Source organism: Phascolarctos cinereus, unplaced genomic scaffold (genome assembly GCF_003287225.1).
Source record: "Phascolarctos cinereus isolate Bilbo 61053 unplaced genomic scaffold, phaCin_HiC Scaffold_726;HRSCAF=1367, whole genome shotgun sequence".
Classification (NCBI taxonomy): Eukaryota; Metazoa; Chordata; class Mammalia; order Diprotodontia; family Phascolarctidae; genus Phascolarctos; species Phascolarctos cinereus.
Window position 1 is genome coordinate 16,233,527 of NW_027556098.1, and position 18,883 is coordinate 16,252,409.

An 18,883-nucleotide genomic window follows, 5' to 3' on the forward strand; every position below is an offset into this window, starting at 1 on the left:
TAAAATGGGGATAATAGTAGCACTTACCTCCTAGGATTTGCTCTGAAGATAAAGTGAGATAATATTTGTAAGTGCTTTGCAAGCCTTAAAGCTTTATTTAAATGTTAGCTATTAATATTGTTATTATTATTATTACAACTAGATCCACAAATAAGCAGGCTACTATGATTTTATATCAATATTTCTCTCCCCCCCAAAATGGTGGCATCTGGGGGGAGGAGTGGAAAAAAAACAACTGGTGGACAATCAATGGCAATCAATTTGAAGGAACATAATATTAAATCACCACATATACAGAGCACTAGACTTTATAGTTTCTACTTTCCATATATTAACTAAACAAATACAGGATTTGGTAGACTTTATTTTTTTTATGAAATTCAACTACAAAATCAAATACCTCCCTAGAAGCCAGAGCCAAAAAGCAGATACTTTACCAGGAAACCAGACTATTCATTTCAGTCATTTTCAGTCATGTCTGACTCTTCATGATCCCATTTGGGGTTTTATTGGCAAAGATACTAAAATGGTTTGCTGTTTCCTCTCTAGCTCCTTTTACAGATGAGGAAACTGAGGTAACAGCATTAAGTGACTTGCCCAGGGTCACACAGCATAAGATGACCCTTCCTGACTCCAGACCCAGCAATCTTTCCACTGAGCCACCTAGCTGCCCATAAAACAGACTGAAATAGCCATTTTAAACAATTCCAATCACCTCTCCACCAAGAAAACATTTTTGCTAGCTATTACATTCTCGGTTCTTTCCAGCTCTTGTTATGTGATCATAGTTCTGAAATGGATGATTTCCATTGGAGTAACCTGTAGCCATCTAATATAACCTGTAGACCTTCTTTAGAGGCTGTTGAGTAGCATACAAAGAGGTGCCAACTGGCACTGATCACCAGCAATAGTTTGTATACATAATTCAAACAAGGACCAGAGAGACTGATCTGGTTAGGATAGAGACTTTAAAAACCTTAACATGAAATCATTCTTATAAGGTTAACTGCATATTAGAATGCATGACTGAGGTTAGTAGTATAGTTAGAGAAAATCTTAAGAATGAGATGCTATGCACCGTAACACAAGTCAAATAACATTTTTTAATTTCTTAACATGTGTAAGGAACTGTGCTAAGTGCTAAAGATGCAAGAAAATGCACACATACATTCACACATCCGCCTCTACTTTCAAGGAGCCCACAATCTAATGTGGGGAGACAAAAGGCAAACAACAATGTACAAACAAGCCATACACACTACAAATTGGAAATAATCATCAGAGGGAAGGCAGTAGAATGAAGGATGATCAGAAAAGGTGTCCTGTAGAAGGTGAGATTTTTGCTAGGATTTAAAGGAAGCCAGAGTGGAAACGACTAGGGAGAGATTTCTAGACATGGAGGACAGCCAGGGAAAATGCCCAGAGGAGGGGGAATCACTGAGTGTCTTGTGAAAAGAAGAGCGGGGGGGGGGGCAGTTTCATCACTGTAATTTTTCCATCTTATTTATATTTATATATTCATATGACCATAAATTTAGAGCTGGAAGGAAGATCGGACATCATTTAATCCAACCCCCTTCGTTCTACAGATGAAGAAGCTGAGGCTGAGAGAAATGAAGTGACTTTTTCAAGGTCACACAGGTAAAAAGACATTTACAAACATATCCTAGAAAGTCTGTTCCAATTTTTTGTGTTGTGCATTTTTTCTATGATAATGTTGTGCTTCTTCCAATTAAGCCATTTTTGTCCTAATCACAGTGTTTATACACGATTTATGACTATGTTCCTACATCTGCAGATACCATCTGTGATGGTTTCACTGTTTTACCTGAGTAACTTTTCAGGTTAACAATACCTGAGTTTAACTTAGCTACTTGCATTTGTTGGAAGTGAATAACTTGAATAGTTTTCATCTCTATGGAAAATACTGATGATTTCCTGTCAAAATTCTGGGAATATAACACTAAACCTTCAACATACTGTATTCATGGATAAGAAAGTTGAGTAGTGTTTGTGTAGAAAACAAAATCCTCGATTCATATAAAGAAAGCCGCTAATATCTGTCCCCAGAGCTACTTTGGGCATACATTGAGTATGTGCTTTCTGGGAGAATACAATACCCTTGTGATTCCCCTGGGGTAGGACATTCCTTCTCCCATCACCCCCCCTTAAAGCAGGGAACATAGAGATTTCCTAAAGGGTATGGTTTACAGTGAATAATATCGTGTTCTGACTTCCTTAATGATTCTAATATGATTCTGATTCTAACCTAATTTCAACTAAGCTATCACATTTTATGGAGCTGAATTCTCCAGCCTTCCTATAAACAATAGTTTAACATTTTAAATGTAATCCTCTGATACTTGATATCATCATCAACTGAATTCAACTGGAGAACACCAAAGTAGTGAAACACAATGTAACAACTAAAACAAACAAAAATATACCTTTGAGACACTAAGTTGAGTTTCCTAGAAACACAAATCGTTAAAATTGAAAACTGATAGAATTGTGGTATATTAATATAATGGAATATTATTATCCTGGAAGAAATGACATCTATGAGGAATTCAGAGAAACATGGTAAGATTTTATGAACTGACTCAGAGTAAAATAAACAGAAAAAAAGATGACCATAATGACTAAAACAAACAAACAAAAAAACCATACTGCTAAATGAAAATCAAACTGAGCAACTGAAAAGCCAATAGGCAGCTACATGGGATAGGGTGTTAGAAAGGGAGGCAGGAAGCCCTAAGTTCAAATCTAGACTCAGATATTTACTAGTGGTGTGACCTTGAGCAAATCGCTTAACCTCTGTCTACCACAGTTTCCTTATCTATAAAATGGAGATACTTGAACCTATCTACTGGGGCGGCTGTGAAGATAAAATGAAATAATATGTATAAAGCACCATGTAAATGCTCACTATTATTAGTCCTGAAAACAAATAATGAAAGATGCTTTCCTCCTCTCAGCAGACAGCTGGGGCACCATTAGGGAAGAATATTGTGTACATTTTCAGACATGGTTGTTCTATCAATTGGTTTTGACTATTTTTTTTTTTTTGTTACAGTGAGAGCTCAATTGGGAAAGAGCAGGGAAGGTGGAAGTATTTATAGAAATGACTGTTACATAAAAACAAAAGGCATCAAAAAATATATTTTTTAAAAAACTCAAGGAACAGCTATAACATGAGAAGCAATAAAACACGCTTATCTAGCAACAGTTACTGAAAGGGACACCTTATTTTCTCCACTGAAACGGACATTTATGAAAAGGCATAGACTATTAATGTAAGAGAGTCTGTGGGTTAATAACCAGTTACCAAGAAAAAAATCAATTTGCCTAATCTGTTTTTCTGATTTATGTTATACTCCAGTGAATCACTTAGCTGCCAAAAAGATCTTTCTAAAGTACAGATCTTTCCATGTGAGCCCCCTCTCCCTGAATTAATTAAACACAAAATCTTCTATTTTCATTTTTAAAACCCTTCACAACCTTGCCCTTTTCTACCTTTCCAGTCTTCTTACACTTTACTGCATTCTGCATGCCTTAAAATCTAGGGACATTGGTCTCCTTGCTAGTCCTCATATACAGTATTCCATCTCCCTATTTTGAGCATTTTCCCTGGCTATGCACCACAACTGGAATGTTCTCCTTCCTGGCCTCGCCTCCTGACTTCCCTTCATTCCTTCAAGTCTCAGCTCAGACCCTACTTTCTGTAAGAGAACTCTCCTCTTCAAACCTAATGCCTTCCCTCTGATGTTATTTCCAGTTTACTTTGTGTGTATCTCGTATAGGCCTAGTTATTTTCATGTTATCTCCCCAATTAGAATGTGAGCTCCTTGAGAGCAGGGCCAGTTTTTTGCCTTTCTTGTTTACCCGGTACTTAACACAGTGACTGATATGCAGGAAATGCTTAATAAATGCTGGTTGACTTGACCTGACAAACTTACAAGCTCTTTTACATGTTATTTTAGAGAATGTTTTCCTTCCAAATAATGTGATTTTGGCTTGGATTTCATGTCACTTTTCATGGTTTGAAGAACTGAAAAATACACAAGTGAAATTTTCATTTCCCTTTGTTGTCATCATGTGTATTAATCACAGTCTCAAACAGTTCTAACACAGATAAATTAAAATGTGAACACACACAAGCATTTACTTAATTTCTAAGGAAAATTTGTGGGGGGTTTTTGGTATCTTTTTCAACTTGACCTTCAGTTTGCCTGTCTAAAGCTTCTCTAGCATACCTGAATAACTTCGAGGTAATGTGTTTACTTCATGTAGGTTAAGGCTGCTAGACACTCAAAACAACTATGCACTTGTCAGTAGTGGATAAGACAAGCTGTGAATGAAACTCTTTCTCAACATCGTTAATACTTAGAAGGAATGGAGTCTGACTATGCTGTCCCCTCTGGGGAGTACTGGGATGATGAAGGTAAGCTGTGCACTGTCTCCAAAGGTGACATCTTGAATTTAAGCAAAAGTTGCAAGAGAAATGTAAGACTGTAAATATTTCTGTTGATTCTACCATCATAGATAAGTTTTTCCTTCCTAGTTTTCCCCATTCAACTGAAAAAAGAGACTTTTGCATGTCTTAAATAGAAATCCTTAATATTTTTTTCTTAAAGGAATAAAATGTATTTATTAGTTTCTTTTGCTACATTACAGATGGCAAAAGAAACTTTTTTAAAGGTTTTAGAAGAACAAAACTGTCATAGCTGATTCTTAGAATGGATCATAATTGGGTTGTTACTTGAAAGGCAAATCTATACTCTCACTTTCTAAACTGGAGACTCTACTTAAATATACCATTAGTACTAAGTGTTGACATTATTGAAAACATAGATTTATCAAAAATCCCTGCTTCCTCCAGACTATGAACTCATCCACTAGAGTATTTTGCATGGGAATATAGAGTTGTATACTAGGGAAGGTATATTATAAATAAGTTCTACAGTACCAGTTTTAACTCCCTCTCTTGTGTTATCTAACAAATAAGTTCAGATTTGATCATTTACATGATATTATATAATAATAATAGCTATTACTATTATTGTTATTGTAACCTAGCATCAAACACTTACTAGCTGTGTGACCCTGGGCAAGTCATTTAACCCTATTTGCCTCAGTTTCCTCATCTATAAAATGAGCTAGGGATGGAAAGGACAAACCACTCCAGTATCTTTGACAGGAAAACCCCAAATGGGGTCACAAAGAGTCAGACACGACTGAAAAAAAAATGACTGAACAACAATTATGTGAAAGGCAGCATGTTAAGCATTGAGTATACATTCTTATGCTCATGAAATGCAAAGAACTGTGGTGTCATGTTTACTATCCCTGACATACAATCTTTGATGAGTCCCCATTGCTGCTTAGCAGTGGGCTGCATCTTATAATGCATTTCAACAACAGCTGGTTCAACTCATTTCCATCAACATAATTTCAGAATCGGAGGTCCAAAGGTACCTCGGTGGCCCACCTAGTCCCTCCTTATATATGAAGAACCAAAAGGCAGCATGGCAAAGTAGACAATGAACCAGCCTTGGAGTTAGGAAAACCTGGATTCTAAGCCCTGACTCTGATACATCCTGGCTGTATAACCCTGAGCAACTCTGTTAGTGTTATATGAAACTCTAAGAATATATGTAAGAGAAAATAATAATAGCTTATATTTGTATAATGCTATCAAGTTTTTAAAGTTATATATGTATGTGTATGTATTACTCATTTATTTATCAAAAAATACTGAGTTATTGTTATCATTAGCATAATTTATTTTTGCAGATGAAGAAACAGGCTGAGAGAGGTTAAGCGAGTTGTCTAGGATTGCACAGCTAACAAGCGTCAAAAGCAGCATTACAATTCAGTTCTTCCTGACTTCAGGTCTTGCTTTCTATTTACCTTGCTGTTGGTCAATGCTGGTGGAGAGAATTTCATCAGTCAAGGAATATATAGGTTCAGTCCCTATTCCTACATCTAAGAACATCAGAAATATTCCATAGTCCAAATTCCTTCATTCATCTACTTAACATTCTTTTGTTTGCCACAAACCTGCTATCATGTTAATTCTATTCGTACTATGTAACCCTAGTTGGGCTCACTGATTGATGGCTGGCAATTATCTTAGTCATCTTTTAAGTAACATCTATTGCATATTTCAACAAAAGCTGACTGAAATCATCTCCATTCACAGAATTACAGAATCTCAGAGTCAGAAGGAACCTCTCAGGTGTGTCTAGTCCAAAACCCAATAAGGACTCTCTTCTCACAGTATACCCAGGAAGCATGGCAGCCTCTGCTGACCTTTAATTATGGAGCATCCACTACCACTGAGGTAGACCGTTTCCCTTTTAGATAGCTCTAACTGAAAAAAAAGGGTTGGGTTTTTTTCTTTTCTTTTACTAATAACAAATAGTAAATTTCCTTTACTAATAGTACATTATCTGCCTCTTCTTCTTAAGAGGTAGAGTTGGTGAAATGGAAAGACTATATAACTTGCCATGCTAAATCTGGTGTCACTAGGCCCAAGTTCAAATTCTAGCTCTATCACTTCCTATGTAACCTTGAGGAAGTCATTTAATTTTTCTGGGCCTTGGTTTCTTCATCTATAAAATGAGTATCTACTACATGTCAGGCGCTGTGCTAATGACAACAATCCTGAGAGGTAGGTGCTGTTATTATCCCCATTTCGCAGCTGAAACACCTGAGACAGAGGTTAAGTGACTTGCCCAAGGTTACTTGGCTAGTGAGTGTATGTGGGGAGATTTGAACTCATGTCTTCTTGACTCTAGACCCATTGCTTTATCCACTGCACTGCCTATCTTTCTCGATCCAACAGAAACTGGATTGTCTGAGGATATCTTCTACCTATTAACCTATGATCCTATGAGAAGCTGGAGTGTATCCAGGATAGAGCAACTTATATAAAAACTATCTGAAGATACAGGCGATGTTTGATGTAGGGAAGATTTAGGGGCACAATGGCATAATAGTATTTGAAAAGCTGCCAGGTAAAGGGGAACTAGGTTTGTGGCCACAGAGTGAAAAATTAGGAGCAATACACCGAAGATTAAGAGAGGCATTGGCTTCATATAAGAAAAAGCTTACCATTAAGCAGAGAAAAGTAGGATTGGTAGCCTCACAAAGTAATGAATTGTCCTTCCATAAAAGGCTGGGATGTCACAGAGTAGATTTCTCTTGAGGTAGGGGTTGGACTAGACCCTTCTTTGTGGTTCCTTTCTACTCTAATTGTGGTCTATTGTCTTTAAGCATTTATGTGATTTAGGAACTGATAACTTTAGACTCTTCCAACTTTGCAAAGCTGGATCTAGAATGGCAGGCATAAGGCTTATACTTACAGTCTTTCCAACTGGAAAGTACCTATTCATAGTGCAATTACCTTCCAGAATTTTATGCTATATTCATGCTGTGATGAAGCACTGGGGTATGCCTTAGGGAAAAGTAGCAAATACAAAAGAAAATGTTTATTTTCATAATAAATGTATCTCAGAGAATGTGATATAGTGGCCACAATAAGTAAAAAAAAATGTAGACATAATCATATCTACTGAATGTGAGGAAGGTAGTATACAAAAGTGAGTTACTATTCTGACTACCCATGAAACATACTCTTCTGCATCTCACCAAGAAAAGAGATCTCTGCCCATATATTTAACTTTTGCTGTGCTCTCAGCCAGCTATCTGAGGATAATGTTGTCAGTAATTAGATGATCTCTTTTCCTCACTGTTTCTCTTTCTCTAGCTTATAACAATCCCTTAAAAATAAATTGTGAGGTTGATTAAATTTTCACTTTTCCTCCTTGTTTAATTGGAAAGTAGCTCAAAATAAAAAGCAAGATGATGTCAATGTCAAATTCTGCAAACAAAACAATATGGCTGGTCTAAAGGCAGTTTTCAAGGCTTCAGAGAGTGTGTCACAGCAAGGCATATTTACTCTCTGAAAATAAGATGCAGAAATGCCTCTGTAAGATAGTTGCTACTGATGAAACTTGACAGGCATGAAATAGGAACGCAGACATAGGTACCTGACAGAACAATTCTTACTTTCAAATTATTGAAGTTAAGATTTAAGATGCTGTGATTTTTTAAAGGACTTTTTTTCTCCTCTGGCTATTGTCTTCCCTCAGTTTGAAGAAAATATTATGACAACAATGCTCTTTTCCTTAAATTTCTCTGTAAACTGAAAATGTGAATTTGTGGAGTAGCCACATTTTTGCCTGACATGTAAAGGAAGATAATATGTGTGAATGTTACTGATAACCTGTTTAATTTTTAAATACAGACAGTTGAGAAATGTCAACAGTTCTATTGCTCTAAATTATAATTAGTGTTATGTCTGCCAAGCTAACACTTCTGAATAAATTAAAACCCTGCTTTGTGCAATGAGCATCTATTTCCAGGGATCACAGAGTTTGAGCTTTGTGATCAGCAGTTGAAATGTAGACAATGGATAGAGAACATTCTTGTTCTGCAGAGTAATACTCTTAATTTATGTAAATGCACTAGATTTAGCATGCAACTTATCCCTTTCCTACTCTCTAAAGGCAGGGCTGAGGCAGAGGCATGGGAAAATAAGGGGGTTCCCTCCAAATTTCTGAACGAAAGAAGTTTTTTTCTCCAAATATTCTTTTTTGAATTGCAACTTAAATGCCTGGTTAGAACAGAAAATCAGTGAGCCCTTGTTCTCAGCCTCTGATTCCTGCTCATTCCTATCCTTCAACACATGGACTCCAAGAAGTAAATCAAAGTGACCTAAGAAGATCTTGAAGATCGTCACTTTTAAACCTTAAAGAATGCCTGGGGATGTGGACAGCTCTCTCTGAACACCATGTGTTTTACAAGTGTGGAATGGGCAGGTAGTGAGGCTCTCTCTACCTCCTTTCACCCCTACTTGAATCGGCAGTGGACTTCTTATTGTAGAATTTTTATTTGTGACTTGTCTCTCATCCACGAATCCAAGAAGCAGACTCCCATATTTCTAAAAAGCACAGGATTGTTTATGTTCCTCAATTTTTGGATTGTTCCCTTGCTTTAGTTGATCTGGGGGTGACTACATGGGCAGATTTAAGATGGAATTTGGATCACAGGAATACACTAAACTCATAGGATCATAGCTTTAAAGTTAGAGATCTTCGAAGTTATCTATTTCAACATCCTCTTTTTATAGTTAAGGAAAGTGAAGTCCAAAGAGGTCAGGGGATTTGCCCAAGGTCAAACAAATAGTAAGTAGCATATCTAGGATTCAAACTCGGGTCCTCTAAGCCTAAATGCATAGATCTTTTCAACATTAAAAAACAACTGGCCATATTTTCAGACATTTTCATATTTTGAATGATTGAGACAACAAGGGCTAAGCTCTAGCATTGAAGACGGTAATTCAGTAGACGGTGGCATTTCAGAAAGGATAATTAAGTGGGAACACACATTAAACCTATTTTGTTTAGCAGGGGCATTGTATAGTGAATAGACCATTGTATTTGGACCCAGTTTTTTACCTAGATCAAATACTGTGTAGCTGAATGACTTTAGGCAAGTCACCTAACTTCTTTTTGTTTGTTTGTTTTGGGTGAGGCAATGGGGTTAAGTGACTTGCCCAGGGCCACACAGCTAGTAACTGTCAAGTGTCTGAGGTTGGATTGGAACTCAAGCCCTCCTGACTCCAAGGCTGGAACACTTAACTTCTTTAAGAGAAAGTTTCTTCACGTGTAAAATGGGGATCTAATTATCTACACCACTGACCTCACAGAAGTATTGAGAGAAAAGTGCTTCAATAAATTTAAAGAGGTATATAAATGTGAGTTATTGTCAGAGCTAACTTCAGTGGCACTCACTATTCACCCTTAGTATAATACAACTGAGTAGTGGTCATCAAAGTGGTTCATGCCTTTAATGATCTCTTGGTTTCTGGAAGAAAACAAGTCTTATTAAGTATGTTATATCTTATAGCAAAAAAGATTAAAGTCATAAATAAAAGTACTTTAGTGTCAATCATTAATTTCATTAGGACAGAATAGCATTTTGAAAATGTCTCCAAACATTACTGACGATAGGTATTTGTTAGGGCAATTGTGTTTTCAATGTGGAAATCTCTCTTAAAAATTAAAGCTAATATGGTGGTTCGGTACAAATATTTCTGGAATGAGAGTTGAAAATCCAGCTCTATCACATCTGATCTGAGAAGTTTCTTAATCTCTGTGTGCCTCAGCTTCCTCCTACGTATCATGAGGACATTAAACTAGATTGATTCTTTTATGGTCCCTTCCAGCTCTAAAATCAATGATCCAGAGAAAAACCCCAAACTGGAGAGCTAATGGTTTCCACAGTTTATCCATCACCAAAGGAAAAGAGAGGATCTTCATTCAGAGATAACCAAAGAACTGATTCCAGAAGCTATTTGCCAACAAACTCATGATATCAATTCCCTTTGTCTTCTCAAAGGGCTCCTACCCTTAAAAGGAGTGAAATGTCAGTATTTAGAGAATCTTCAATCCAACTTCTCTCTTCTAACTCCCAAGCCCACAAATAAGTATCTTGGTATTTATAATATGGAAAAACATTAGCATATTTTAAAAAGCTGATTTCAAATCTTAAAATTGGAATTTAACAAAGAAAAAGCATTCTCCTATACTAGTGAGAATGTGTCACATACTAACTTTAATGAGTTATATTCTGACAATATTCTTTTTAAGCCAAGAGCTCTTAACCTGGGGTCCAATGAACTCTGTTTCAAAAAAAACCAAACACGTTGGTAATGTTGAATAGTCTATTTACTTTTTTATCCCATATATTTTATTTTATGCATTTAAAAACATTACTATGGGGGCAGCTAGGTGGCAGCAGATAGAGCACCAGCCCTGAAGTCAGAAGGACCTGAGTTCAAATCTAGCATCAGGCCAAACACTTGACACTTACAAGCTGTGTGACCCTGGGCAAGTTACTTAAAACCAATTTCCTAAAAATAAAAAAAATAAAAATAAAACATTACTATGAGAAGAGATCCATAGATTTCACAAGATTGTCAAAGGGAGCTATGACACAAAACGGTTCAGAGAGAGCACAGTGTCCAAAAGAATTTGTTTTCCTAATCTTTTCCATACCTCCTGATGTAAATTCTATAATCAGTTATTTCCCCAGCAACAGAATATGTACCTAGTGATTTTTACACAGTCCTTTAACAATTTTGGCAATCTTGAAAAGAGAATTACATTTGGGTGGGTCTTTATCAGTCAATCCCTTGCAATTTAAGGGTTGTCATCACCTACTAGATATTTTCCTGAAGATTCAAAACCTCATTATGTATCTTGTACTCAAATAAACACTGGTTTGCAATGGAAACTATTTTATTCTTTCACTGTCTGGATCTGCTTAAATAACAAAACTGTTCATTAGATTAGGGTTACTGACTATCAGTTCCTGCCAAGAGTCCTTGGAAAATATTGTCAGGCTGCACTTCACTTTTTATGAGTAGCTAAAGAGCAAAATTTTAAGTGTTAAAAAGCTATTTGACCATGCCCTAACATATTACCAATTTTTTATTCTGAGCCAATACTGAAATTCTCACACTTTTTTGTTACACTTCATTTTCAAAGTATTATAATAGCTCATGTTTCTATAATAAAAAAATATATAGTTCATATTTATGTAGCACTTCAAGGTTTTATGTCAAGCACTTTTCTCACAATTATCACATGAGCTAGGTAGTGCACATATTATATCCATTTTATAGATGAAAAAACTTTAGTTTCAAAGAGTTTTAGATGACTTACCCAGGATCGCACTTTTGGGTAAGTGGCAGCTATCTGTTTCTAAACACAGTGTTCTTTTCACTATAGCAGGCTACTTAGTGAATCAAGCACAATTTTTACAAATCCAACCACTTTGAAATATGATACTTAGTTTAGAATGTAGTTCAATAAGAGCTTGTAAGAGTTTCATACAAAATCAAATAAAACAAAAACAATCAATAAACCATTTGAAATGGTCAAAAAGATACTTAAAATAAGGGAGAACTCCAATGAAAATAAAACCCAAAATATTGCTTGAGTTTTTAACTATTTTAACATGTTGGGGATTCAGAAATGAAAAGTGCTACCTAAATATTTAAAGCATATTTACAAATAAAAATAAATGCAATGTGGATAAGGATTTGTAAAATGAATCTTCTGCTCAGCTGTAATACCCCTTTGATCATATTCCCCATGGATAGACTGAATAACCTTTCCAGTTTGCTTTCAGTCTTATTAGTCTGTGAAGTGTGTCTTCACTGAGATACCTTCTCAGGAAATTAGTTTTTAAAAAACATTACTCCCCTTCACCTAAGCTATGCCCCCTCTATATAACCTTCACTTCCAAGAAAAGACAAAAGGATTGGAAAAGAAAGAGGAGGACTGACAGGAAACAGAGTGGAGACAATAGGTCAAAAGAGTTCCCAAACTCATTGGAGAAGAACAGACAACCAAGGAGCAAATTATTTGAGCTATGTGAAACAAGGAGGTGGGGGGGGGGGTTCTCATGCAATCTTTCAATTTTTAGAAAAGCTGGAGGCTAGTTTACCTCTATTACACTTAAAGTCCATTCAGCGGCTTTAGCCTGCAGGGAGAGGGTAGAAACAGAATCAGGGGCAGGGGTTCATTAGAGTGGGGGGTGGGAAGCAATTTCAAAAGGGGTTGTAACTTGGAAAAAATGCTTCCAAACTTTAATCAGGATTACAAAACAGTTTAGTGTTATCATGATGATAAGTCTGTATTATTTTTTGCCATGGGCAATGATGAAAGGGACCTGGTGCAATAATAAAAGGTAAAGAGCTAGAAAATTTTGAGTGTTGTTGTGGTTGTCAAGAGGCAATCACAATATCCCACTAATACCCACTAACTCCAGTGGGGACAAATAAGAACCATGGATCTCTGTGCCCTAATGCTCAAAGGTAGCATCATAATTTTATATCGCCACAGGATCGTCACCAAGGTTAAGACCAATGTGATTAAACTCTCATCTGCTAGGTAGCTTTTGTAAAGAGAGTACTAAATAAATTGGAGCCATGGCCTCAGAGTATCTATCAGCAAATGCCATGGTGATAATCACCATGACTGCCAGGTGCCAATGAGAGAAGTCTATAGGTTATACTAAAGGATACTCAGATTGAGCTCTTAATAGTATGCCCTTCCCTGTCAGATGACAGATGGTGCTATGCTATCTAAGCTGGAGGCCAGTACTCAATAATGTACAGGCAACATCTCCCTTACCCCCAGCAAGTTCCCAACCACCTGGAAGTTTGGCTGGGGACCAGAGGAAAGGGTAATTTTTCAAGGCCTAGTCACGAAAACCCTGAGATCTAAGTCAATATTTAAAAGAGATTTGCCATTTAATGAACCTATGGTTTGACAGTCCCCTTGACTCCCTACTTTCACTTCTGAATAACTAATGACCAAACTTAGTCCTGGAAATTAGTCCTTTATCCTCCTTCTTAGAAGCATGAAGGGGAACTATGATGAGCAAAGTATCACATATACTATAAAACAGGTTTAAAAATAGTTATTTTTAAAATGTCATGGCTGGGACAATTTCATCACAGTAGACCATTAGAGGGTACTAAGTAACAAGTTCTGCGTGACAGTACAATTTAGCCCTCAGGAGGAGTCCAGAGACTGAGAAACATCAGAGGCTCAGATCATATCTGATGATCCTTCTATCTTTAGGGAAAGATGCAGATTTTTGTTAGAAGAATTCCACATCAATCACTTACTCCCACTCCACTGTTGTATAGCAGGCATGTTTATAGACAATATAAATGTGTGTATATATGTTACATTTTATACGTATGCATTAAAGCATGCATGAAGATTATACTACATACATGATTATCGAAGTTAGAAAGCTCCTTCCATTTTTTTATTGTTCTCCACTTATTTTTTTTTCTTTTTAAGATCCAGAACTTGCTGTTCTAATCCCGAGGAAGGGCTGATTTATGATTCCTTCATCTACTTCTATTAATAGAATGGGGCTTTAAATAAAAGCTGATTGCATGCAAATTTCACATAATAGACTATGGCTGTGATGGCTCTAACAGCACACACTGATGATAAATAAAAGGCTACCACTGCTTCCCCCCTACACCCACATCTCTCCTTAACAAGTGTTTGGTAAATGTCATTCTATTTCTAAAGAAAGAGAAACAGTGAGGGGAGCACATTAAAAAGAAAAGTATGTATTGCACATTCCAATCTAAAGTAGAATATTCGTGTTTTCCCCTCCCAAACCCATCAAATGTGTTATAATTAGATACAGTTAAGATACATTTAATCTGATTTGGGAATCCAAATTATTAATCTTCATGCAATTGTGGTAGAATTAATATGGGAATGTATTATGATGAAATGATATGGCACACTAGGACATAATATAGCATACCATATACCTAGATTCTTTCCCTCTTGTTGTTCACAGCCTACTTCTTTCCCAAAACTTTTTAAGGGCAACCCTTTGGTGATATTTTTCTTATTAAAGCCCTTCTGAAGCCCCTTTCTTCCTAGTGCTATATAGATATCTGTAAATTGTGAGATCATTGTTTACTCTTAAGATACAAGTTAGGGCAAGTTAGGGAGTCAATTAATACAGTGATTAAAAAAAAAAAAAGAAGTATGCAATATCTACAAGCATACCAATGCTAAAGTAAACCTGTTCCCCAAATGAACAATAACCTGTAGAGGTATTTTTTATCCTAGGTCTGTCCAAGGCAATGTCAAGGCAATTATATTGATAAATAATATCTTGACACCATGTCATATAAATTATGTCATATAAATTTATTATTTATTATTAAAAGCATTATTATTATTTAAATTATTATACTGTTGTTGTTGTTGTTGTTATACCACCATCATTATGAGAGGGAAATGCCCAAAATGGCATAGATTATGTCTTTATATTCATCAAGTCATTTAGGTAGTTGCTCAGCTCTATTCTTAGTTTGGTATCTGTAGATATTATTTTCAAAAAAGGCCTTCTTATGCTGAATTGTCTGATAGAAAAGGTAAAGCGGTCATGTGGTGAGGTTAAGAGACACAGATGGATAGCAAGAGTACTCTACTGGTATCCTTGTGACATTAGGGGAAATCAAGGAAAGCCTCTAGAATCAAAGGTTCCCAAACTTATTTGGCCTATTGCACTTTTCAAAAAAGAAAAAAATTACTCAGAACTCCTCTGGAAATCTATTTTCTTTAATGCTTAAACAGTTTTTTTTAAATTTGTGTCATTTCAAAAAAACATAACTTTTTTAAATGATGCATTTTAAATTTAATAATTTATTGAAAATTTGTGTGGTTTTTCCTGCATTGAAATTCCAATGCTGCATTGAAATTCCAATGACATAATATTGCATCATGTAACCATAAAGTACAGTACTGTAAACAAGTCATTACATGCACATATTCCTGCCAATGCATACTGAACTTCCCAATAATGCATGACAAGCTCATTAGTCAACACATGCTTATTAAGACCTGTCAGCAGACTTGACCCCTGATCAGTTATAATTTGCATTTTGTGTGTTTATTTGGAAAATTATGTAATCTTTATGACTTTAACTCTGTTTCACAACAGATGAAACATGTATGAACGTTTTTTCAAAATTTTCTTCTTTTCTCTTCTTTCCTTATGCTTCTACCAGACTGTTATTTTAATTCAAAACTCCCCAATTACACCTGAGGTTATTACCACCCCACTAGAAAATTCAGCACCCCTAGGGGGTGGTGTCACCCACTCTGGGAACATACTAGTATGTTGGCTAGATAGATCCCCTGTGGTGAACTTATGGAAGGACATAGATGAGAGTCCTACAAGATGGGTAGGGGTGCTAGGCTGCAATTTGTACAACTGAATGGAAGTTACAAATGGATGATGTGATAGAGCCATTTGAGTATACTGCACTGGGTAATAAGCTGCTCATAATAATCATGGTTCTTTTCTGATTTACTCTAGAAGGACCTTCTTGGAAGCATGGTGTTTTTCACAGAGCATTAGAAGCTGATTAGCTGAGAAAGCAAGAAAAATATATAGGGAAATGGAAGTAATGATTTATAAGGGAAAGACTGCATGGCTATGTAATGACAATTTATACATATCAAATACATATGTAATGTAGAGTTTTGAAACTTAAAAAGTGATATTTATTCTATTTTGATTATAACAATTAGTAAGATAATATGTAAGATAATATACATGTCATTTTAAGGAAATTAGAAATTAAAGAAAAAGATTAAGACATCTATAATTTGCAGTATTGTTCATGGACTAATAGTATCAGTTTGGTCCCATGTGGGCATATTCAAATCTAAAAAAGTTGTGTCTCTGTCTCTCCATATAGAAACTTACTAAAAAGAGAAGTCCTTAGTCATATTATAAAAATATTGTTTTCTCCTAAAGAGGAATTATTGGAAGGTTCCTTTGAATGATAAGACCATTGATGTATTGAAAATAGAATTTGATTTACATACAACTTCTTAAGAAAATGTCTAACATACAAAGCCAAGTACCAAAGTAGTTTGTGTAAAGGCTCTAACTATAGTAATTTCTTACAAATCTTAGAGAATATCCAATTGCTACATTTACTGTTATTCATCATTTAGAATCATCTCTATTACTTATTGCTATTATGAGAACATGAGATAGATCCTAATTCTAATACTAAAAAAATCATATATTTAGTCTTCAGTCAACATGTTTAAAAAAATTATAGGTAATATGGCAGATTGGACAAAAGAATGACTTAGAAAGGCATGGGGTCTAGTCCAGCCTCTGACACAAACTAATTAAGTGACTCTGGGCAAGTGATTGAACCTCACAGTGTTTTTCTTTCTTTTTTTTTTTTTTGGCTAGGCAATGGGGTTAAGTGATTTGCCCAGGGTCACACAGCTAGTAAGTGTTATGTGTCTGAGGCTGGATTTGAACTCATGTCCTCCTCAATCCAGGGCCAGTTCTCTATCCACTGCGCCACCTAGCTGCCCCTAGACAAATCTTAAGACTATAAGTTATAGATGTCCATGTGTATCGGTGGAGTGATTTTCCACATTAAGGCTTCCCCACAGTGATTAAATTCTTTTATCAGACCTTCATCTTCTCCATCACCAAATTAAAACATAGCTTAGTCAACCTGGATATCTGGCACATGTAGGCAATATGATGAAATTTTGGACTGAACTGACTGGATAACATGGTTTCCTGCAGGGATAGCCTGAGAGACACTCAGTCAAACAATAAGCATTTATTAAGTGCCTATTACATAACATGCATTGGGTTAGGCGACAGGGAGAATAGAAGAGTGAAACAGTCTTTACTCAAAGATCTTAAATCTACAGTATTAGGCATATAGAATCTATAGTACTCACCTTAACTAGACAAGTGCTAGGCCAAACTGAAACTAGAAATGCAGAGTCCTTCGATTTTCTACTTCATTGCACAACCCATTGAACTACATCTAATCATATGGTACTTTTAAGAATCATTTGGAGAAACCAAAAAACAAAACTCAAACATGCTGTTTGAACTTGCTGCTACTGGCTGTGCTCTTTTTTTTTTTTTAGGCCATGCTCTCCTTCACTGAGCCAAATACACTGAAAAAAAACCCTTCTCAATACAAATTCAAAATTGGAATTTTTAATCAAAGGAAGGACATTGGCCAAGGCTCCCTTTTCTCATCTTACATTTGCTTAGTGAGAAGCAGAAAGGATAGTGAAGAGCAGAGAATCACTGATTTCAGAGGAGAACACTGAATTGCTAACTATAAATAGTAAATTTATTCCAGTTGGCACAGAAATACAGTACAGTTAGGGAACAATTACCATGACAGACCTGCCAGGCTAGAGTCAGCTTTACAGGCCAAAGAGTATATTTTTTCCAAACATTTGAACCCCAACTAACTCATTTTGCTAATAATGAGGTTTTGTTCCCATTTAATTGTTAAGAATATCTCATAGTAAGTGATAATGATTTGGCTCCATTCCCCCATTAATCTTTGACTATGACCCCATAAATATTCCAAAACACAGTTTTGCACAGACAGAGATTTGTCTCTGGTAGTATAGCAATTAGCCTTTACCTACTATTCACATGCATATTTATTGTGCTTATGTGATGTTGGCATTTTGTTGTTGTTGTTGTTGTTATTATTATTATTTAAATGGTATAAGGAACTCTGCTGAGGAAATTGCCTTAATCAATGCAGATCAGCACCAGCTCTGCAACTTGTAGTCATAAAGAGTTATTTGGCTTGGGTACCAAGGGAGTCAATGACTTGCCCAAGATTACCTGGCCAATATGTGTCAGAGGTGGATGGAGAAGGTTCATGTTCTGATCAAACAACATGCCATTCAGTTTAAGTAGCTGCTTTTCTGGGTAACACAGCAGATAGAATGCTGGACTTGGAGTCCAAGAAGGCCTGAGCTCACTTACTAGCTGTACAATGCTGGGCAAGTCATTTAACCCTTGTCAGTATCTTTCATCATCTGTAAAACGAGAGGGTTGAACTCAATGGCCTTTAAGGTCTCTTCTCCCTCTGAAGCTCTGATTCTCATATAGATTGGGGGGTTAGCATTTTGGCCTTTGTTAGGCGTCTCAAAAAAAGGGAAAATAAAACTTTATGAACACTTTGAAAATACACATTAAAGAACTACATCAGCTAGCATACCTATACTCCAATCCATTTCTTCCACAGCATCCCCATACATGCCATGTTTGCTCTTGCCCACAAACTCCTTCGCAGAAAAAAGTGCAGTGTGAACGTGAATGTAGGATAAGAAAAGAAGGAAGGGCGTCCCGGTGTTCCTAAAAAAGACCAATACAAAAGGCAGAAGCACAT

At 36.1% G+C, this 18,883-nt stretch overlaps 1 protein-coding gene across 3 annotated transcripts in view; it reads right to left on the reverse strand.

Moving 5' to 3' along the window:
• The window catches only part of STS (steroid sulfatase), a 181,489-nt gene that overhangs the window by 62,697 nt on the left and 99,909 nt on the right, over positions 1 to 18,883 (reverse strand). For all 3 annotated transcript variants that reach the window (XM_021006205.2, XM_078146121.1, XM_021006207.2), the window contains one exon: positions 18,713 to 18,849. In XM_021006205.2, the coding sequence (XP_020861864.1) occupies positions 18,713 to 18,849 (137 nt within the window). The remainder of the gene's footprint in view (positions 1 to 18,712; positions 18,850 to 18,883) is intronic.